At 37.7% G+C, this 25,121-nt stretch overlaps 1 protein-coding gene across 1 annotated transcript in view; it reads left to right on the plus strand.

Annotated features, from left to right (window-relative positions):
* Window positions 1–25,121, plus strand: part of LOC149305577 (carboxypeptidase Q-like) — a 125,170-nt gene that overhangs the window by 26,246 nt on the left and 73,803 nt on the right. Inside the window, exon 3 of the mRNA XM_089477578.1 lies at window positions 8,435–8,642. Coding sequence (XP_089333704.1) covers window positions 8,435–8,642 — 208 coding nt within the window. The remainder of the gene's footprint in view (window positions 1–8,434; window positions 8,643–25,121) is intronic.

The raw sequence follows: 25,121 nt of genomic DNA on the forward strand, positions 1-25,121 counted from the left end.
ATACTCTTGGCCTTTGATTAGTTTAATTATATTAAATAAGTTGGCAGCGAGACACATTCTTTTATAAAATGTGCTAAGTGCTATCAAATGAACATATGATGTTTATACATTTTATGCGAACGCCAGGGAAAGAACACATCAGCTACGATTTTACCCATAGAAGAAAAAAAGGCAACTTTTGCAAATACAGAGAAATGTGCTAATTAAAGGCCATCTTTAATTCTCATGCATACTTGTGCAATTGCAGAAAACCCTGTAGTTATTATAAATGAATGAAGTATGCATGTATAAAAATATGTTTATGTATATGTGTCTATATACAGTCTGCTAATCATAAATATCTATAAATAATTTCTGACACTGAAAAGGCGAAGTGATAGTTTTTATTGTATTTATGGATATTTTAGTTTTTTACTAATTAAAACAATTAGGCATTTTTGCTTGTTGTTAACATCACAAGATATGTATTGTTTTTAAGTGAAAACACCAACTCGGGAATCTATCAAGCACATAAATCCCTGTTTAATGCCTGTAAGACAGACACACACCCTGTCACAGGAAGCACTCAATGCAGACAGGAAGCACCCGTGGAACAAACCACTTGAGGCAGGGGGTTGGTAAAATCTGTTCCCTCCAGTATTACCTAACTTTTCAAGCAGTTTCTCTACCGCTATGATCTGACACATTGGGATCTGCCAGGTCATTAAATGGCCATCACAGAGGAAAGAGGCAGGTTTGTATTGGCCCCTGAGGATGTCTGGGCCCTGGGCAGTTGCCCCTGTTGCCCAGTGGTAAAGGCGGTCCTGGATAAACTCCATTTATATTTTTGTGTTAGCTAAACTGTATTTTTATTGTGAATTTTGAAACCTTCGTACAGTTCTCTATAACCATAAAATCAATTTAGTATTTAGCATTTATCAGTTTAGCATTATATGTTTTTGCCATGAGGAGCAGTGATTGTAACTTCCTGTGCTCAGGAAGTGAAAGTTGCTATGCTAGTGTTGCCACCATCTGAACTCCCTTTTCATTAGGGGGAAGTATTGCCTTACTTTTAAACCAGATTTTGCCCGAAGCAATTGCGCTGATTGGAAAAAAAATAAAATAAAAACACAAGCCTTAAGAAGTTTTAGAAGCTGTGTAGGCATCAATTCCTCTTTAAAAAGGGATTCCATATGAGACCGAAGTGGATTTCTTTAACTGTCCTTGCCACAAGGCGGGAATCTCGTCACCCAGGCATATAATATGTGTATTTAATTTTATGACACACTTATTTTAATGCCTTTTTGTCTTTCCATTACTAAAAACGCAGTAAACTGGTTGAGCTACATTAGTTCCTGCGTGTGCTAAACGCATACACAGTTGCATATTATTAAGGTTGGGAACATTCCAGCCTTAATGAGATCGACCTTTCCAAATCCCGTCTTTGCTGTTTCACAAAGCAAACAAAAACATCCAAATAAATGAGCAGCAAACCCTAAATGTGACATTTAGTTCTAAATATGTTATTACACGGACAAAATGCAGTACCAAACCCAGTAGGAAACAACTCAAGAGAAACGAACAAGGTTGCAGAGTGAAAGTTTCTAAAGCTTCACAAAGTGCTTGACTAAAGATGGGAAGAAGTCCATTCTCCAAGTAATTAAAAGAAAAGAAGAAGCAAAATACCTGTGTTTAGTTATCCATTAACAGGGCTTCCTAATCCTAAATTTTATTGTGTAGAAAAATCAATCTTCGCTCCAGATCTACATATCATGGGTGCCACCGTTTTTGGTCCAGCCAATGTTTAAATTTTGATACATATGATAGGTGCATAGTCCCTATTTTCATGTTTTACAAATGCTTGGGGGAGTTCTGCAGAATCCACCCTTATGCATTTGCCCCTTTCCACACATCCCCAACTAAATGCCGTGCATGAGATGTATTTGGTCCGACAAATCTCCCTGCATGTTATGTACTCATTATAAGTCAGCTCCAGCGATGGTTCAGCAAATGTAGGTGGGGGCCTGTTCGGACCCCCATGCACATGTATGAAAAGTGCTTCCATTGACAGTAATTTCCTGTCACTGATTAACTGTTTTGATGTGCATTCTCCTGCAGTGGAGGTGTCAGTAACACTAAACTGTCCAGTCTTAGTTGGGCACAATCATGTTGTGCCCATGTTGTGTTAATACAGTGTTAGTCTATTTATGTTGCAAAATCCCTTGGCCCTTCCCATTTCCCATCTCCGTGATGGATCCTTTTGTTTGTGAGTCAAAATTAGGTATCCTTACGGCTGATCTGGTCTCAGCAGAGACACCCACTCTAGTCATCAGTGACCATCTACAACCCATTAGCTGCCAGTTCGACAGCTACCAAAAACAAAATGTATCTCGGCAGATTTACCAAACTTACTGATTATTACAAGAATATTCTCCACCCTAAGTAATTGTTCAGTGTTCCTAAAAGGCATGTGAGTGTGTTTTAATAGAAAATTATGTCACTGATGTAAAGGATTTTTTTCCAGAAGGTTAAGAGGGAAAAGTGTGCAAATTCAGCCCCTATAGGAAGAACAAGGTAAGCCACTAGTGGAATACGCAATGAGGGCGATGTAAAGACAAATTGCCTATTGCATTTGTGCCATATCCTCAATGTGGGGAAATTAGTAGAACTACCATGTACCATTCTCGGTCTAGACATCCTGGGGATCCAAATCAAGGAAGACATTGAAGAGGACAGCCCACTAGACTTCCATTGTCCAGATTTTGTGAGGACTCGAGGGGTCCACTAAACAACCCTGGACAGATGGCAGTTCTGCTTGTAGTTAAAAACAATGGAGAGCTCAAGACCTCCTCCACATTTTTAACATGCAGTCTGTGTACTCTATCATCCAGAAATATTGTGCTTGATACAATGGCCAATTAAAATCCAGACGTTTTAAATTGTGACCACCTGCTGCAATCATAAGTGAGCAATTCAACTCCCTGGGCACAAAAAAAATGTTTAAATGCATGTACACATTGCATGGATTCCACATGTAAACCATTATAAATAATCGAAAACAAAAAACCGACCTAAGCGTAGGTGGTTGGCACAGCAGAAGCTCATTGTGTCACAGCCAGTAATGTGAGTAATCTTATGTTTGTTTTGATGTCTGTTTAGCTTTTGGTTAAATTAATGTGTGTATGTTTATGTTTAGTGGCAAATACCTATATCAACTGATATAGTTGTAAATCTCTTATAATGAAATATTCCTATTCAAAGGAATAAACATTTTATGTTAAGTGGTCAAAAACTAGACAGTTAGGGGCTGACATGTCATTTAAGAAAGTTATACTTCACCGAAGGTGTGTCAGATAAGTGAAACAACCTTTTAGCAGGAGTGATAGATGTCCGGCGAGTGGAATTAAACATGAATGGGATAGACATAAAGCTGCCCTGAATATAAGACAAGACACAAAATATGGCTAGATGTACTTACAACATGAAAAAATAGACTAGATGGGCCCAATGGTTTTTCTGATACAAATTCTGTGATTGTAATAAATATATTGCCTATGCAAATAGCATTATATGTATGTGTCAGATATTGGAATCTGAAGCAGGAGGACATTTGAAGAGTGTGCCCTGGGGAATGTTGAATATTGTATGTGTGGGGTCTTGGTAATAAATGTTTATGGTTTTATGCTTTGTGGCTATTCCTTTTGTTTCCTATTTATTTAATAATATGCAGCAGAAAGTAGGTCTGAAGTTTACAACATTTGATTTTATTAGGTTTGCAAGTGCAAAGGAATAATCACTGTTGGTGGTGTTATAATGTATAACACTATTGTATAACACTACCTGGGAACTCTCAGGGTTTGTCAATTAATTTGTACCCTAATCTCAGGGTGAAGGGGCAGATTCTTCAGTCACACAATCTGAAGCTGACTCCTTCCTATTCTACACTGCTGGGATCATATATAAGACTCCCAATTGGTGCTTTTGCTACCAGTATGTTATGGCAGACACCCCTGCTTGAACGCAGGTGACTTAATGAAGTGTATCTTTAAATAATGACAGGTCAGGGTATCCATGAGGACTTGTAAAAGAGCCATTTAGGCAACACGCTTGGCGGGTCACTACAAAGAATCTGCATGATGAGACATTAAAGGAAATGTAATATTTCAGGAGTCTTAGGTTGGGCTGCTTTAGAAATTATGTATTTAACATCTCCTTTTCAGATTTTTGAACTATGTGTGTGAATATGGTGTGGCAATAAGTTGTATATTGTTTTCTGTGTCTCTCTTTTCTGTTATTCAGTAGAGCCATTATTCGTGTTTGTGCTTTAGGTTTATTAATCATTGAGTCTAGAATCCACAATCGCTATTTGGATGATTGAAGAAGTTTAATATAATAATTGATTGGGTGCCCATCTGTCTTAAGGCCACTCAAACTATAATTGGATAGAGTTGTATTTTTACTGAATCCTTAAAGTGCTAGATGTGCCAAACACATTCGGTAAAGATAGTGCTTGTGGTATTCTATTCTCTGTGAGTGCTGTGTTCCCCCATGTAAGCTGATTTTCTATGAAATTAAACTTTTTTAACCAGGAATATTCAAAATATGTCTCGATCAACTACTGAAAATCTGTGCATGCATAAATTCACTGCCTGGGTGTAGGGCCACCATCACACATTTTGGGGCCCAGTACAGACTCAAAGCCTAGGCCCCCGTTCCCCTCCCATCAGCCTACTCCATGTCCATCCCACTGTCCCACTCATCATCCCGACTATTCCACCTATCTCTGTCCATTCACTGTCCTGCTGGAAGGTAAAACCTCTGTCCCAGTCTCAAGTCTCTGGAAGAATGAAACAAGTTTCCCTCAAGAATTTCCCTGTATTTAGCGCCATCCATCATTCCTTCAATTCTTTCCAGTTTACCAGTCCGTGCTGATGAAAAACATCCCAACATCATGATACTGCCACTGGATGGTGTTCTCGGGGGCGTGAGGAGAGGTGTTGGGTTAGCTCCAGACATAGCGTTTTTTCCTTGATTGCCAAAAGGTTCAATTTTAGTCTAATCTGACCAGAGTACCTTCTTCTGTATGTTTGGGGAGTTTCCCACATGCCTCTTGGCGAACAGCAACATGTTTATTTTTTTTCTTTAAGCAATGGCTTTTTTTCTGGCCACTTCTCCGTAAAGCCCAGCTCTGTGTGCACCAGATCTTATTTAGGGACTTAATAGCAAAATGGGTTGAATACATATGCACGAGCCACTTTTCAACCAATTTCTTCATTTCACTTTACCAATTTTGGACTATTTTATGTATCTCCATTAGATTTAATCCAAATAAAAATCAATTTTAATTCCAGGTTGTAATGCAATGAAAAAGGAACAAGTGCCAAGGGTAAATACTTTTGCAAGGCTCTCGATATATAAAATTGGACTTTTGCAAATGGACCAAACAACTTTTGTTTCCTACCCTTTTAGTTTGGACACAATTCAGAGGGCTTTAATTCAGAAACAAAATTAATTGTCACTCACTCTCTCACACTCTCTCCCAATGTCTCCCTACCTTCCCTGCAAACACATATGAATGCTTATGAATGAAGGCCAACAGATCCTTGTTTACATCCTGTAGTAACGTGGTAAAGGAAGGTTGTGTCAAAATACTATTGACAAGTTCTTTGTTTCTCTAAAAAATTAGTCTGACACGTTAAAGTGCCATTGACGGTTTTACTCACAAAATATTCGGTCCATTTTCATAATAAGCCTCTTGTATTCTGAACCCTAATATTATTTGTTTAGCATATAAAATAATCCATTATACATTAAATCATTTGTTCTTTTTTGATGTCGTCATTTTTTTTCTCCTAGAAACAATGTTACTTATTGTCTGGGCAAATCCAGCACGTTGCTGTGTATGTATAATGCCTAGAAGGGAACATTAATGTCTGAAGAACATTTTTTTAGGGTGGGTGCTATTAGTGATCTAACAGCAAGCTATTGGTGAAATTTGAACAGAATTTAGTTTCTGATTCTATATACTGTAGCCATAACAGACTGTGCTGGGTTATTTAATTATGATAGAAAGTACTCCACTCTTGAACTGACGGGAAGCTGCAAAACATTATATATAGTGAACTTAATATGTTTAAAATAAAAAACCCTTTATTACATCAGATTTCAAATTCATACAAAAGCGGTGAAAATGCAAGAAATAAAAATGGCGCGCAGAATCTGTTCTGTTTCTTTACATCTTACATCTTTTTGCTTAGTTTGCTGAAATTTGCTGGTATGAACATGCCAGACGGCTGTTATCAATATCATCTGTAAATTCTGCTATCTCAACCTAGATCCATGGTTCTTCCAGAATAATTAATTAACAATTAATGAGCCATCTGTTAATATATTTCATAATAATAATAATAATTAATAATATTTCATAATTATTGTGGGGTTTTTTTACATGAAAAACGTAAATGTTTGTTTCTGTTGTAGAAAACTGTATTATGAAAGCTGCAGATTGGTTTTCTACTGAATTTTGGATGTTTTTAAGGGAAAGGAATGGGTGATGCAGAAGAAGAGGTGCTAAATAATAAATAAATTAATACATCGAGAAATGAAGGTATAACCTGTTACACTCAATACCAAAACCAAAGAACAGAGTTAAGAAAACAAAACCATAATATAAACAATGTCATAAAATATAATTTTGAATTCATGAAGCTTAAACTAAATGAAATACTAAGTAAACCGTCTTCATGTGCAGGCACCGTAAACACGTGTATAATTACTGGCTCCTAAATGCATTTCCTAACAATGAAATTCATTACAAATGTCCAGTGCACTTTTTGGCACCAATATGTTCTATGTTTTGTTCTGAATCAAATGAATCGTCAAGCGTGCTTAATTGTGTATAATTAAAATGAAATGTTTTACATACCACATGGAATTCTCTGTCCTCTGTATCGTGTGTTTGGAATAGTTTTGTACTATTTCTCTAAAGACCCGCCAAGTCGCTCAACAGGGTTTGTAGTGTGCATCTGTCTCTATAACAATTCCTTTCATCGGTAGTCACAGGCTTGGGTTTCTTTCGTTATATCATTTACATTGTCTAATTCCATTGCTCATCATGCCCAGAAACCTACTTAATATTGTTTGTAAAAGTTATATACACTTCTAGATTTGCATGAAACACGTTGTAATGCTTCACCTGGAGAGCAGGAAATATATATATATATATATATATATATATATATATATATATATATACACCCCAAATATTAAATTATCATCAAAATTCTGTTGCTTGTAAAGTGATCTCACAAGGAAATCTCCCAGGGATATAAGAGAGAGAAGGTAGACTTTGTGTTTTTTTGGATGTGGGGATATTTGAGAATTATTTGCATCTTCAGCCCCACAAGCTAAATATCCAAAGACTACCACGCCATTGGCTGCTTTTAATGAATGAATGTGCGATATATTGTTACTGCTATGTATTTGAGGTATTTTCCAAAGCAAAAATGGTAACACGAATGCTCTGGGACAGTCCTAAAAACTGTACTTTTTATTCTGGAATTTGGTGTTTATTGAGAATACAGGCAGGGTAGCATTAACATCGCCCCACATAAGAACCATCTATTTGTTAGGCAAACCTGTCCCTGTGCATTATGTTTCAATATGTATTCAATATATATAAACCACTTTTATATCTCATTTTATTTAAAAAGTGCCAGTTGATTATGTAGCGCTGTTACAACAAGCGGCAGATACGATCCATTATAAGGTTAAGGAGGAATGAGACTGTTTTGGTGGGGATGATTTGGAAAAGTCACTGGTTTGGTATTCTCGTACATGGGGAGGATGGATGGTATCTTCAGGATGCAGGTTGAGGGTATTAGGTGGGAATGATCTTTACTTCTCTGAATAGGTGGAATTGTAGTGGGCATTAAAAGGCATGACACAATGGGGTATGGAGTTCTAGAGAATAGATATAGCACGTTAAAATCCTGGATATTAGAGTAGGTAGAGATGATAAAGGTAGAAGAGTGATGCAAGACATGGGAAGAGCAAAGAAGACACTGTATTTGGACATAAGAGCAGATATATGAGGGGAACACAGTGAAGCGTTCGGGATGAGAGGTTTTCAGGGTGGGCTGGAGTGGTAAAAGACAGGACAGGGAGGGATCAGTTAGTAGGCAGTTGCAATAATCTAGATGGGATATCAAAAGGGATTGGTATTTTAGTGTCTTGTGTGAGAAAATGACAGATTTGAATGATATTTCACAGGTGAAGGTAGCAGGATTTAATAAGTGACTGTATATGAGGGGCAAAGAAGAGAGTGGAGTCAAGTTCCACTCCAAGAGAACTTAGTCTGGAGTTAAATGCAAATATGCTCATTTCATTTATGTCCCACGAAGTTAGCCTTTTTACGTGTTATTCTTTAAACAGCTAAAAAACATCAATTTTTCAGCCCTCACACAGGTTGGCAGGATTACCAAAAAGACGTACCCAAGATTCCCACAGCCTGCATTACAATAGAAGATGCAGAAATGTTGGCTCGAATGGCATCACGTGGTGAAAAGATTGTTATTCTTCTAAAAATGGGAGCAATCAATCATCCAGATGCAGATTCATTCAACACCGTAGCAGAGATCATAGGAAGCAAGTACCCTGAACAGGTATGGGATTCATTACAAAATATATAAGATAACCACAATAATACTGCCTTTATAAAAGGAATCTGATTGTAACCACGTGATGTTTTATTCATACATATCATTGTATTGGTATGGAAATAGTTTTTAAAAAATAATAATCCATAATTATGTGAAAACAAACACTTGAGTCAATAAAATATGTTCTGGTCCTCATTTGGGAACTCTATGTAACTTGGAATATTCGGACAGTGTTCTATTGTACAGATTGATTAACGATTGGTGATCTCACTGTTTAAAATTGAAAATTTCCAGTGGAAAATGGATGGTATTGATTAATAGCAGGATCTAACATTGTCATAGTTTTGATTACTTATAACCCTTTTTCTCCATTACTATCACTTGATTCTGTTGGATTCAATCTATTCTAAATGCAGCATACAAGCTTATCTGATCAGGTAATCATTAGTACTCAGAGGTTGGGCAGGCTGGATGGGCCTAATGGTTCTTACTGCTGTCACTTTCTACTGTATGAAACATCAAGCTCTCTGGTAGCTGCTCTGCACATAAAATGTAGCCTCTAGATTCTCATGACTTCTGCTACCTGATCTTTCTAGCTCTAATGTGTCCCAAGTTGTCCATAAAGCACTTTCTGTTATTTCAACGGGGCACTGGGGGCAACTGAACTGTGAAAATTAAAACCCTAACCGTTTGAACCCAAGTCATGTCCAGACCAAAATTAAAAAATATGGAAAAACAGAACACATTTTGGGGATACAGCTTTAAAAGTACTCTGTAAAAAGAATAAAAACCACAAATGGTGCAATAACGTTTAAAACAGCCCCCACTAGTTGTGCCACACTCACAAGATTGTAGTAGGTACTGCGCCTTTAAGATAACCTGTATCTTAGGAATCCTGGAGGTTTGCTGGAACTTTTTAAAACCACCTCAAAGTTTTAAAAACTGGTCATCATCATCTATCCACTATCCACAAAGTTTGTACCAACAAACGATAGACAGGCCATTAACCAATTGTATTGAAACCAAATGTGCGTATCGGGAGAACACTTTTTCCTCATTTTTGTTCTTGGTGTATGTTTTTCATTATTCTGCTTCAAAGCCTCTTTCTTCAGACCAATACTGTACGCACTTATGTAGACACTTTGCAAAAGCTGTAAACACTTTACAAAGAACACCACGTTTCTGTGTTTAGATTAATGCTTCCTGGATTTCTTTAGCAAGTACAAATGCACCTGAAATGTTCTGTATTCTTGTCATCATGTGTCAATTACCGAGACCTGCGGGTGCATGAAATTCAAGCTCTTCTTGGAATCAGCATCAAGCAAACGGCAAACAGTTATGACAGGACATAAAATCTATCATTACATTGGGATTCATGATTCCGCTAAAGTCGTGCCCTGTTATTAAAAGAGAATTGTGGTGCTTTTTATGAGTCTGTTCAGGGAGTTCGCAGCTGATTGCATAAAAGCTCACAGGTTAATGTAACGTTTGTGAAATTGCCTCCCTCGAAAGTGCCAGCTGCAGCCCTTTTGTAAGCCTTTTAATTTGCAATATGCTATTCAGGGTGCTTTTAAGAATTTTTTTAAATATAAGGATGTATTTATGATGGGCTCTGCCTAAGGTCTGATTCACCATCTTTTCCGCTGAGCGGGATATAACATCATATTAATATATGGAGTCTGTATCTACATGCCAGTGATCTAAATGAGAACAATGAGTGCAGCCAGTAACACATGTGATGAGCAGCAATGCTGTATCCTTGGATGAACAAACGATGCTAATGTGTCTTATCTTAATACGTACACATACCTAGACAGAAAATACAGACCCCCTTGGAAACCTGTCTGAAGAGGCTTCTCTTCCTACAGCAAACTTTCCTTGAGATAAAAATACTTTAATTATAGCACAAATAAAAGTCTCTATGCTTGTATGTAAAGATATGTATGTATTACTATATTAATAAAATGTTGAATGTTGCTGTTTTCTATGTAGAATGTTTTTGGGGTCCAGTTTTGGAAAGTTTTCAACAGGCATTCACTCCATGCATGCTACTATGCATTGGTAAAACGGAGCTGCTCATAAAGTAAACATCCATAGTGTTTAACCATGGAGTAGCCCTGTGAGAGCCTGTTGAATCCTGCCTTAGTTTCTATTGTATCACCAAGGGTGTTTGAATAGCATAGGAATAGTTGTCCACACTAAAATGGGTTAAGAGTAAGGCTTACATTTTTCATTTTTTACCCTGAAATCCACTTGCATTTGTACAATCATTTCTCTAAATCAACCAAAGGGTTAAATATACAAGAGAAAGGGGTTAAATGTCATGGCACCTAAGCAAGTGAGCACCACGTCTGTTCTTTGTGCCATTCAACTAAAACATGGACAAATGTTCAACTTCCTCTAACAATTCCTAAGGGAAAGTATGTTATACCAATTTAAAACACCCAGGGGGGCAAGGTTGTCACATGTGAAGTGAACTGGTTGGATTTCAACCCCTTGCTTTCGGCTTCCCTTAACTGGATATGTGATGTAAGGGAACGAGGCGGCCTTCGCTCACTTTTATTCATTCAAGCAATCACAGCTCAAAGCACTGTGTCCCTCAAACTACATATAATGATCTTTATTGAAGTTTTATATCTTGAATCATCTTTCTGCTTCATACCGGAACAAAGAAGTCAAGCATCACTGATTACTTGAAAGGATATTACTACAGACTACTCCTTTATTGCATCTTCTTTATTTTAGATGCTCAGCCCTCTAAGTCATGCGCCCTTTAGGATGCACTTTGTACACTGTTTTGTTTTCTGAAGATAGCATTAATGTTCTTCAAAGGGTAGATGCATAACTGAATCAGGTCATTTACTGTATATTGAAGGGATGACTCTTGCAATACATTCAAAGATTAAACTCAAATACACTGTTTACATATTTATAAAGAAAATACATAGAAAATGTAATAGAAATATAAAGCACGTTGTCAATGGAGGGGACTTGGTAGAACAAGAGGTCATTGTCTAAAACTAGAAAATCAGAGTCTTAATTGTAATATAAATTATTATTAAGTTATAAAAGACTGTAAGCTCACAAGAACAGGACTCTTCCTGTACTATTATCTCTCAACGTGCACTAATCTCATACTAGATATGAAAAGATAAGGCCATGAATCGAATTGTGAGGAACAATTGCATGTAGAAATATGGCACAAACAGACTGACCAAATGGCTCTATAGCCATTTGATTCTGTGCCTGTGTAGCTTTCCAGTATAACGCAGTGGATTTTGTTAGTGAAGGAAGCCAGTTTGCACAGCTTTTTATTGTTTGTAATAAGTCTAATAAGAATGCTGTTCACCGTGCTTAACCATCAGCTAACACGTGACATGACTTTATATGAAGGCAGCTGTTTAGTACAGATCCGGGGGGAGGAAATTTTTGTCATCACCACAGTTATGATGGATACTTCCATTGTGATCTCATGTTCCCAGAAGGAATATGCAGGAAATATTACATTTTTACCCTTTTTCTAGTGGTTATGTTTTACTGTGCCAAAATTGTTGCTGCCACTATCACCACCACTGCCAGGAGACACAATAACTCTTGAATAGGGCATTGACACTATAACAAGAATCTTCCAACTTCATCAAACTTAAAATAATGGGGGCATTTGAACACGTGTGTAACCTGTCAAATTCAGTTTAATGACCAGGTCATTGATATAGCTTGTCGATCATCATTTCCTTGAATAAATAAACAAGAGATTGAATACAATTGTAATACTGTCCCATTTCTGTAGAAAACCCGAAACAGATGACATCTCAGGGACCTGCATGCATTCAATAAGCTCTTTGACAGAAAACATACTTTTGGTAGATCATACATTTATTCATTATTACAATCCAGGCACACCCAGTGACTTCAAGAGCTGTACAGAAACCAAGAGATGTTTGCAGAGTAACAAACCATCTCTACAGTTACAATATCTAAATAATATCTCATTTGGATTTGTTGTGATGTAAGGATGGGGAGGATGAATAATGATGTTCCCATGTGCTTTAAGATCTATTAACTGAGCCCAAGTTGCTTAAAGGGGCAGTCTTTTGCTCCAAACAGACTCACCAATGATAAATGCATATTAAAGTGATCACTGTAATTAAGTAAAATAATATGCAGTACTTGCCTTGTACTGTCTCGTCCGCTCTATGATTTGCTCCTATTTTGGCAGGAAAATGTTGCCATTGGAATCATTGTGTGTTGGGGTGGGGTAAGTGTCCTCTTAGATCCCATGGAAATGTCATGCAACTTATTCTGGTTGGAGGTGAATGCAGACTTATGTGAGACAACACGCTCAATGGAACTCATCCCCTGCAAGGCAAGGAGTTGGGGGGGGGGCAAATGTATAGAAAGGATTCTGATGAATCAATAAAACTCATATAACGATTGTGTACCTTAACTGTACAGATTGTCATTATCCAGCTATAGGTCCGCTACTTGATTAGGATAGTGGTATGACACAACAGGTGCACAATCGAGAGAAAGTCAGCAGCTGGGCTATCAAAACCTATTTGAGACCTGTGTCTTTGAATTTTCTGTTTTTGTTGTTACTTTCCTATTGTTACCATAGGTGCCGCTATTAAATTGACCCTTTTCTATATTACTGTGAAAAAAAGAAAATGTTAGAATTATCAAACAGAAGTATAGAATGCATACCTACCCGTGTGTTATATTGCATCGTACAGACTTTAGAAATGTGTGATACTTTTTAAGGGTTAGTAGGCTCATAAAGCCTCTTTATGCCTCTTTGTACATGTGCATCCCTAGTGCTATGAAATGGCAAAATCTCATTGTTATATTGAGAGATAATAAGAATTTAAAAATTGCTGGACCTATATACCTCATCGCCATATGGCCTTAAATGATATTAAAATATAAAAAACACTAGCAGATTGTAGAGTGTATAAAATGGTCTGCCAGGGTCCCTACCTAGTGCATCCAGGAATCAATGGGATACTCTTGGGCTATAATAATAAAGCATCTTATTGAATGGACCATAATGTATTCTGATGGCAAAACCATTTCCCCCTAGCAAGACTGGCCTCCCCTGCTGCTGTTAATTCTAATAATACTTCTGCTGTATAGTTTAAACTGATGAGCAGATGGTGCACAAAACAAAAAAAAGTGATATAATAATGCAATTTTATTTACAAGACATTAAAAGCACAGTTACCGCGAAGGCAGATGTGAAGCCCTTTATATTAAGCACAGAAACGCTCCAGGCTGGTGTTTGACGACATGTTCCTTGTGAAGCAGGTAAAAAAAAATACAGGCAGCGCACCTTTATATGAACATGTATGTTGTAAATGTCACACACATATATTACAGACATAATGCTGCGAAGTGTTGAGGTTTTTCATGGCTACCTGTTTTCGGTATCTGACTCATGTTCATCGATAGAGTATGTTTTTGTGTAATACCGTATTTGCTCGATTATAAGACGACCCTGATTATAAGACGACCCCCCAAAATCTGAATATTAATTTAGGAAAAAAACAAAAAGCCTAAATATAAGAATACCCTATAGGAAAAAAGTTTTACTAGTAAATATTAATTCATGTAAACAATATTTTCATATTTAATAAAAGCTATGATTGAGAAAAATATATATATTTTTTTATTTCCTTTTATTTGCCAACCTGCCCCCCCAGTTATGCACATCTGCCCCCAGGGTTGCCACTCTGCCCCCAGAAATGCCTTATACCCCCTATTTGCCACTCTGCCCCATGATGTGCCTTTTAACCCTCTATATGCCACTCTGCCTCCAGAAATGTCTTATACCCTCCTATATGCCACTCTGCCCCATGAGATGCCTTTTAATCCCCTATGCATATAGGGGGTTAAAAGGCATCTCATGGGGCAGAGTGGCATATAGGGGGTTAAAAGGCATTTCTGGAGGTATATATATATATATATATATATATATATATATATAACTGCTAACAGCAATCACACTCCTATCAAGCCAAGGCAGCCAGTACATGCTGGAACCTGGGGATGATAGGAGTCTGAGTTCAGCCTCCCTATGCCATGCTACCACCACCACCCCCCTTAAACATCCATACTAACACACACTCATTCACAAACATTTAAATACTCATTCATTCCATTAATCACACATACTCAGAAACCCTCCCCCACCCCCTTACCTGAACTGCAGATCTCTCACTGGAAGACTTCTGCAGGGGCCCGGCTGTGCGAGCAACTTCTCTGGCCCCGCCCCCAGAGGAAGGAGGGGGGAGGCAGAGTTATGTGACACTCTTCTAGCTTCCTGTTCTCCTGCTGCTCGCGACCAAAGCCCGGTAAGCAGCATGGCCCCAGCGGACATTTTGAGGTCTGATTAGAAGACGACCTCGATTATAAGACGAGGGGTATTTTTCAGAGCATTTATAATCGAGCAAATACGGTATGTTCAGTATACATGTGGACTCGTATACAGAGGTGTGGGCTGCTTCTTTACATGTATTTATTGTATATATAAATAATATGTTTCTTGTACGTTACTAGCAGCAGTGCTTGGTCTCATACATGTGCAAGAGTATGTTATTTTTTCTTGGATACACGTGCCTTGCCATTTCATCCCTGTTTGATACTCCACCAGTGCTCTTATTTTGTGTTTATTTTTGTGTTTATACATATACCAATGTCGGTGTCCAATTAATGTACTTTTGAATATGAATTCTTTAAACATTCATAATTGCCCTTGGTGCCAAACCCATGTGTAAAGAGGAAAATGCCTCATTCAATTATACCTGTATACCCGTAAGTTTGCCATTGAATTAGTGGCCAGACCAATCATACCATGCAGGGAGGCCTGTTTTTAATGCCTATGGGACATTGGCCATGTGTAGCATGTCGCAAACCTTTTTAGAACAGTGAGGGATTAATTACAGAAGCTCCGTTATAGAAGTCTTCAATAATACTATTATTCCTTTAGAAATTAGAAGAAGTATCGGTTTTAGTCTCTTCTCTTGCAAACATTGATCTTTAAAGAGGACAGGTACTTTTGTTTTTTGTTATATCCTTTCATTTAAAGTATTTATTACTTCATCTGAAATGCGTTGTTTTTTCGGTTCGTGATGCTTGGCTGTTCAGTACAGTATGATTTTGTCACATCCTCTTTCAAGGTTCAATAAAAACAAGAATTTATAGTTATTTTAAGATTTAGTGTTTTCTTTACAATGAAATCATGCAGATTTGAACAGAGATGAGCCAGCTGTTTTTGGGAGTTCCAGTGATCCATTTGATGAGAAAATGTGTGGAGAGAGTCCCAGGAAAAAGTTCGAAGTCAGTGGGAACACTACTAAAGTGATAGTCAAGAGCCAGATCCATTCATGTTGAAGACCTAACTGTGGTATAGTGTAAGAACTCAGTCTTATTCTACATTGGGAGTTTCAGGGCCCCGTCAGCAAAGCAGTAGCTTGTGGGCGACCCTGCAGGAGCATTGGAGTTTCCACTCACAGATTTCACTATGCATCGTGAAGGGCCAATTCTAGTGAGTGTTCCCTGTAACATTAGATGATTGGCCCTGTATATTGCACAGTTAATATAGAGAAAGGTCTTTAAAGTTCTCTGATTTTCATGGTATTCATCAAACAACCATTCTTGCAGCAGAAGTTCACTTAGGTTGGCTTATCAAGATAAAGTAAGTTGACACCTAACTCCTTACCACCATACTCATTTGCGACATCATTACAAAGTCCAGCATAAAACCAGCTAGGTTCTCATTTATTGTTGAACTTTGTTGTTTTATACCTACTCATTTCGTACTCCATTGCAACCACCTGTCATCTTATCGTAGTTTTCCTTTTTTGTTCTTTTTTTTCCTTCTACATCATTCATTACAATAGCAATTATTCACAATATTATAACAATTATCATTTGGAGCCAAATGTGTCAGGAAAGAGTGGCCAGTGGTCTTGGGGACTTTGAAGACTACAAAAAGTGATTTTTCTTGAATGCCATCTCATTGAATTAAGTATTCCAGCGATCCATTTCAGTCCTTCTTGTATTTTAGCTATATTGATTGGTAGATAGGTAATAATGTCATACCCATTCAAGTTTGGGATTGTTTTTTCTTGGATTACACTTACATATATTGAGTTTGCAGGAAGTTATGTTCCCCTGGTCCATACAATTAGAATTGTCACTCAATAAATCCAGATATTTTGTAATGCATTACTGTTATCATGCTGCCCAGACTGACAAATACCCCTTGACTGTACCTAGCTTATTGGTAAAGCTGGATGAAAATGATTTAACATGAGTGGCTGTTGAAATTGGTTTGGCAAGGAAAGAGCCATTTCAAGAATTAATAAGATTGCTACACTTGAAAAGTCGTCATACCTCATTAAAAACAATTAAATGGTAAAATAGGATTTCGAAAATCTAGTGGGAGCAACATTCGTTCAAGCTATTTGCTATACTCCCAGTACAACCCCAAAACCTGGTTAGAGCTAATGATTTTCTGTTTAAGTGCTTATTTCTTATAATTATCATAAATAATCACAAAGACTAGTTGATCCAGTAACAATTAGGGGACTACAATGGGAGTCCAAGTACTTTTATATTCAATAAAAAGAATGTAACACATAATAACTTTTCATTTATTCATTAATAAAATATTCACAGTTTCTGGAGACTCATTGTCAGGTCTCCTTCTGCCTTGGAAATTACATCACGATGACTTCACTGATGTATGTCTGTTCTTTTCTGTATACTATGGCTGGAGATATTTCTCTGGTTGTGACATGACGTTTTCTAGATCAGCAAGACCAACGCACTGAAAACATATCAGAACATTTTTATACACCCTTTATCCCATCAGACGTGGACTTCCATTAGAACATCGATCCCCAGTATGGCAATTTACACAATGTGTGTGATTTTAACCCTCATTAATTCTTCCACTGAGTATCTTTGATGCAGCCCTGTGGCTTTTTTCATTCAGTGCAATATTTCTGATATCCCATACTGGGGTGAACACAGCCGATAATTTTCCAAGTGTGTTTTTAAATGAAACAATATCCTCGGATGTCAGTGCAGGCGTGCAGCCACGGCTCTCAAATTGGAATCCTGCATATAACTGCAGCCACCGGCTGTGAAGAGGACCGGTATCGAAGCGCACACTGCATTTGGTCAGTGGTGGAAAATGGAACAATGAGGGCTACACTGTCCAGTCAAGGTGCAGGTCAAGTGCTACAAATGGATCTTGACTTTATGTCCCTCCATGCATGACCAACAGAATGCCCTTTAATATTATTTCATCATATACAGTGCTTAGTGCTATGAGATAAGCAGCGCTACACAGCAAAATAAATGAAAATACTACACATGCCTGCTCCATGGAGTTATAAGAGCATTGTGTTTCTACCAAATTGAAACTGACATTTTCAGGTAGCTGTCAAATTATTTAATTCACGTGAATTACATTATTAAATTGCTTTTTTCGCGTGTTTTACCTAGTAATGGAAATATTGCGGTTTACATTTGCCCTGAGATGATTCAGACAATGTGACATGCAGTCAGCCAATATCAATGAGCAATCATAAGAAAAATGTGACATCTCCTCCTACACGCTCAATACTGGACTTCTACCAGTGTGCTACGTGTAATAGACTAATACATCAAGCTGCTGGTTATTAGGTAAACCTAAGAATAGTAAGATGCTTAAATATTTATATAAGCAATAATAAATAAGCAATTTCAAAGATGCCTTTTGCAATTAACTGCTCCCGCCCCAGCTGCCTCTAATGGAAAGAAGGCGCATACCTAAGTACACTAAAGTATATCTGTGATTGGCTGCTGCTTAAGTGACTTTAATGAGAGTGCTACTGAGCATGTGCAAGAAGTTAACATATTGTTGCCTCCTGGTTTCAGTAGATGCCGCCAGGGAGAAGTTAAATGAGACAGAAGTCTAATTTTCTCACTTCAACATTTGAACGATGTCTTTACCGCTCTGTTACACTTACCATGTGCATGGGCGTTGCGCATGTGCACCCGTCAGCAGTCGTGAGAATTGGGACACTTGATGTGACAGGCAGCAGCTTGTCGTCTTGATGCTAATAGTTCCGAATTGTCCCTTGGGTAGTGTCTATCCCTGGATCATTCAGAACCATTCGTTTCAGCGGTGTTCTAGTCACTCATGAAGTGTTGCATGTATTTCTGAAAATATTAAGTGCTTCATTTATGAATTTTGTTTACCTTTGTTTTGCATTGAAATATTATTAATACAGTAACATTTTTCTTAGCTAATAAGTGCAGCTTAAACTTAAATACTTCACGAGGTTAGACATCGTTTAGTGGATAAGATGGCGATTGTTTTGCTCTGTCAAATGTAAGCTCCAGTTTTTTAAGGGATTTGTATTTCTTTGAGGAAGCCTAAAAAATTATTACTTTATGAAATAATTTGAAGATTAAATTAGATTTTACTGTATAATTAAAATGGCGTTATTCATGTTTAGAAGTTATGGCACTGATCTAAAGGGTCGCATCACCATCATAGCACCTTTAAATAAGATTTTTAATAAAATAAATGATTGTTTTGTGCGTGAGAATCCCCTCTATGTATTTTCTCTCTTTCACCGCCACCCAGTAGATGTGTTTGGCGCACATACGTGCTGCCAGCCGTCTCTCACACAAGAGTCCCAGGTGGTCTAATGAGACCTCATACATGGACAGAAAGCTCCTCCAAACGCAGACAAAGATGTGTGTGGGGGGTGTTTGGTCTACCACTGAAGTTTTATCATCAGGTATGTTGTTTAATATGCATTCTCTGTTGGTGGGGCTGCTATGGTTTATTAGACTATGTTCCTTTAAACATTTTAAAATATAAAGAACTTAAAAAAAAAAAAAAGAGAGAGAGAGAGAGAAAAATGTCAGTCTTCATTTTATGCCAGTAACTTGTGTAGAATGCGTTTATACATTTCACTATTCAGTGTTGTTAGGATTTAAAACTGAGAGAACCAAATCTGATTTTCTAGAGTTACCATATAGTTTCATATGTCAGTAAAATCAATTCTGGAAAATGCATTAAGCAGAAATGTTTAACCCTTTAAGGACAATGGGCGGTCCCTAAACCTATTGAAAACAATCCATTTTGTGCCTGTACATGTACGGGCTTTGTCATTATGGGTTAAATTGTGATAGAAGGAGAGTTCGCCACGTGGGAAAAAATATGGTTTTGTCTGATATAAAGTGCGCAATGCTTTAGACCCCCCCCTCCCCCCTAATAAGCAATATCTCTCAACATTTAGTATGCACTATGGGGAAGCGCCATGATGCACACATGCATATAGGGCCAGATTGTGCATAATGACAAATGGAAGGCATTTTTTATAGGTGTCACTGGAGGCGAAATTGCAGGGGCTTGATGCTGGCTGTGGTATACCTACGTTTTTTTATATACACTACAGTGACTTGCAAAAGTGTTCAGCCCCCTTGGCATTTTCTTATTTTGTTGCATTACAACCTGTAATGCTGGATGGAATTCTGCCCATCTAGTCTGCTTGGTTTTTTCTTCTGCTGTAAAGACTCAAATCTTGATGTCACCATAGATTTGGGATAGCCATATGCCATTGCCTGCTATGTGATGATCATACTCTGGGAGAAGCACAGATTCTCCAGGTTGATACCCAAATCCTACAGTTCATGGGAGCGGGGTCCTGACATGCCCCACTCCCCTCCTATTTCCCCCTTAAATGGGTGTGTGTCCCGCAGTGTCAGGGGGACTGCCCATCAGTGTCAATAATACCGCCTGCTGCGTCCCGCAAGGACAGTCTCCTGGTAGTCGGAGCTGAAAAGTTATCAAGTATTGTTATGATTCAAGTGTTTCTGTATTGTTGACCTACTGCACACATTGACATTCATTTGTTTATGTTTACTTTATTCTACCTTTTTTTTCTGCACTTATGTAGGGAATGAGAATCAGCAAGGATTTTGTGCAGTTTTGTATTTTTGGAGCCTGCTGTTTAAAGTATTGTTTTTAAAACAAGTGTTACAAATCAGTTCATCATGTTTTGTGTCATAAAGAATGGTGTTGTGTTTTCTTCTCCTGTGACAAACTGATTGTGTAGTTATCAATTTTTTTTTACGTTACTATAAATCACTGGGATTTTTGCTCATAGAACAATTGTTTTTTGGTAGAGAACAATTGTAATCAGTGGAGTGCTGAGCTAATTGCAGCAACGTACGCAGACACCTAGCAATGTGTTTCCTCCTACCCTTTTCATTATTATGTTTATTACACCATTGGATCCTCGTGAATGATTAGAATCCCCATGATAGCTGTACTCACAATCACATTTTTTTTTCTTTACTGGCTGATATTAAGAACCTTTGCTAAAACTGAATATTTCCCTTATGATTTGCGGAGCTGACATTGTCAACGATTGCCGCTAGTAAATTGTTGTCACCATTCAGGTCAAAGGGCAAGCTCAAACTTCAGGCCAAATAATATAATCCCCCTAAACATTTGGCTAACAATGTCAAGTTCAGCAAAATCCAGTCCTGTCTGAAATATACTTGCCAAAACAGATTACATAGAAATACTATAAAAGGAGTACAGAAAGGATATGGTCAAGGTATCAATGCTGCTAAAGGCCTTTGTTACCCTAGACACTTGGGTACCTATATGTGGAACCGCAAGTAAAACACACTTCTGCTAGTGGCCTAAAATCTTTACATCCGGGCAGCCTAGAGGGATTTACCCTACAGCCCCTTGCCAGCAACTTCTTGCTTATAACTGATTAGTAGTTAAATCACTGTAGCAGAGGGCCCTAAACATACTAATGGTTCACTGTTTAAAGATTTCATCACAAAGGCTCAGGTCACTCTTTAGTTAGAACGAATCTGTTAGAAACAAAGATCTTTTTGATAAAGCCAGAGTTGCAAGTCGCAAAGGAAACTTGGCTAACTTAACGTGACAGAAGTCAATAAACTCATCTTAAGCAGGATCTTATCTAGAAAGTAAAAGTCACGTTGCACCCAAGAGCTGTCAAATTACCTTGGATGTGGAATTGTAGACACGGCAGTTGAGTCAGCAGTCAAGTTAGCACTGAATTGTTCAATTTAAATTATTGAGATCTTGACCGGTTCTAGGTCATGTCATCTCCTGAGACACAGGGTTGATTTTGTTGAAGCCCTTTTTCAACTCAACTGTCATCCTGAATTTGTATGAATAGAAAAAGTTGCTATGTTCTTCATACATTCCATGTGAGTTTACAATCACATTGAGTGGAATTGACCAGGACACTGTCAAGTTTAGGGGAAAAGGGCAAAACACTCTCTTTGGTTTGAACAAAATATAACACACAAAGGCATTGTGGAGCTAAAAGGCCAAGGTGTTTATTACCTATATGACATGTAACATAACTTGTCCTGCTCAAATCACGCTAATGCTTACACAGAGGAAACATAGTTAAATATAAGTAAAGCATAAATCACTTCCATATGGCTTCCCGTTACCAACTTGAGAGTTAAGCAGTCTCGAGATCTTTCACCTGTTGCTAGAATATGCCAACTTCCCTACCAGCATGGCATTGTCTTTAAGGACCTTGCACTTTTTTGTAGTGCAACTTGAGTTAGTCGACCCCTATAAAGCTGTATGTGTTTTCACTTGTACATCATAGGTTTATCCATAGAGAATACGGCTTTTTTTAAATCTTCACCAATCTGCCGTTACTCAATAGTTCCCGTATCTGGAGAGCCCAAAGGAAAGGCAGTGAGTGTGCCAAGCAAAACCACCTCCATGCAGTAAAGCATTATAATAAACAGTAAAAAAGTAACAGCTGGGAGTTGATCCAACCCATGAGAAACCTCGCTTATAGCTTCCAAGAGCCTGCCATACCAGAAACGTATTAGTTACATCTGGATAGTAAGTAACTTAGTAGTAACAGTAAGCTTAAGCCAAAGACACTAATTTCTTTGGTAAAAGAATTGACTCAAAAGCCAAAAGAAAGCCACCAAGGACTTCAGTTGGTGCTATGGCTCTAAAGTCCTTGTGTACACTTTATGAGTTACTGGGACCATGGAATTACACAGCATGGCTGGATAACCCCATATAGCCATTGCCACCACTATAAGAAAGCTGTTTTAACTTTGCTTTAACTTTGCCTTAATAGACTCTCAGAAATAAACCATAAACAGTATTGTGTGCATTTTGGTAGTGTTGCTCCACGCACAGTGTGTGGAATAGCACCTTTAAATAGGCTTGGCCATTTGTTGTGTTTTAACAGTTCTTGGTACATATGTATGTTTATTTTTACCTAGCGCCAACAGGTGTATTTAAAATATTAAAAAAACATATTACGAGATACATTAGTTGTGCATGTTATTGGAAAGGTGGTCCTAACCTGTAGAGCTTACAATCTGATCTTCTCTTATATGTGTATATTTGGTCAAAAACACCCACCTTAAGAATTTTACTTTTTAAAATCACAGCACTGGGTAGTTTCAAATGATCCTGCAACTTTTTTTTACTTTACAACATTCCATTTGTGTAAGGTCACTGTTTGATGTAGGTCCTTTAAAATAATACCAAATATTCCTCTTGATTAAAAAGAAATATAGCAAGCACATCTCAATAAAATATATGATCTAGCACCTGGAAATGTTGTACCACATGAATAGAAAGCTCAGTGGAAAGTTCTACAGTGGCATTTGTCAAAGTTCCCATAATGATATTTTTGCAGCTTTTATGGAATATGATGATGTAATGATACATTGAAACATATATTTTTGTGGCACACTACTCAAACGGCATGCCCAGATTTAATAGTCTTGCATGGTAAAAAAAAATTTAAATTATCATCTTTCCCTTGGCAAGGAAATTGAGCATGAAATAACCAAGCTAAAATCTCATATTCTCATGGATGAAATGTGGTTACTTCTATTTTTCCAGACCTTTTCTCTAACTGTAGAAAGTTACGTTATTCAGTGAAATGGAAGCTGAGAAATACTTTAAGTATCTTGCAATAGCTTATCATTATATTGTTAACTATTACAATTTTAAGCAGGAATTGATTTTTTTTATTTCATTTATGGGTAAAATAAGGACGCACTGTTTATTTTTTTTTACAAATCTGGCCATATATTAAAATAAGTCTCTTTTATATTTTAGCTGTTCTAGGCCAAATGCGCATATATAAAATATATCACCATATGTGACTGCTAGAATTCCATAAAGTTATATTCACAAATCGTTGAACTCTACGCAGAACAGTTTTCACACTTCAACTGCAGGCAGTAGTGGAAGTCGATACTTTTTATTGCGCCAACATATACAAACAAAAGAAAAATATACAAGGGAAATTTAAGAAAAGAACATTGGATTACCTACATATCACCCTTATTTACTTCCAGGTGCTGAAATATTAATCTTTAATAATGCTAAAACATTTATTTATTTGATCTCAATTAAGGATAAACTGAGAAGATTCAGCCATTCAACCATCTAATCTGCCTGTTTCAACTGATGTAAAGACAAAAACATTAATTACTTTATCTCACCTTAGATTCAGGATAACTTTATGCCTATTCCATGTATGTTAAAAGTCCGTCACTGTATTAGCCCCTCTCACTTCTGGGAGGCTGTTCCACTTATCTACCACACTCTAAGTAAAGTAAAACTTCCTTAACCCACTAGTTTTTATACTGGAAAACCTGGTGTTATATAAGTGAGGTGGCTTTACTTGGTTCCAGTGAGGTCTTCTTTCCCTGTGAATAATATTGCTTCATACAAAGATGACTAGAAAAAAACATTAGTAATTTAGCTTGCCTAATAGCCATACCTGGGATTGGCCACTCCCCTTCTCCCCGCCCAATTTTACTCCCAACCAATGTAATGCCATCTGGGGCTAACCCAGTCCACATGTCTGGAGCTAGTCCTGCCCCTTTCGGTGGCTAGCCAATCCCTTGAGTGGATAAGCCGGGCCCCGTGCGTGGCTAAATCTGCCCCCCTTTGAAGCTCCTCCCCAGGAGAGGGAGAGCTCCAGGTAGCCTACCTTCCTTCTGTTTCTAGCTGTTAATTATAATAAAAATGTTATTGTTAGACAAATACCTATATTCCGCGGATAGTAAGGATTACCAAGGTATCTTTCATTAATACCAAAAAAATAACTATTTTTAGGGCCGGTCCTCCCATAAATATCCGAAAACCAGGCCAAACCCCATCATAACGTCAGTGGAACATGAAGAGCACCCAAGCAGTGTATCTTCAAAGGATGTCAGATGTCCTGTCCTGTGTGCCATTTTATCCTCGAGGGACCAGGTACATTGCATCTTCGGAGTAATGATGTCAGAAGTATGGTTAGGTTTTAATAGTGGATTAATAACATGAAGATGTTCTGTTTGCTGACAATGTGATCTCCAACATGATAGGAAACATGAAAAAGGGATTAAACAGAGCCAGAGCAATAAGAATGGGTCATCGAGGTG

The sequence above is a fragment of the Sceloporus occidentalis genome, unplaced genomic scaffold (genome assembly GCF_023333645.1).
Source record: "Sceloporus occidentalis isolate IW3139 unplaced genomic scaffold, rSceOcc1.0.p SCAF_11, whole genome shotgun sequence".
NCBI classification, from domain to species: Eukaryota; Metazoa; Chordata; class Lepidosauria; order Squamata; family Phrynosomatidae; genus Sceloporus; species Sceloporus occidentalis.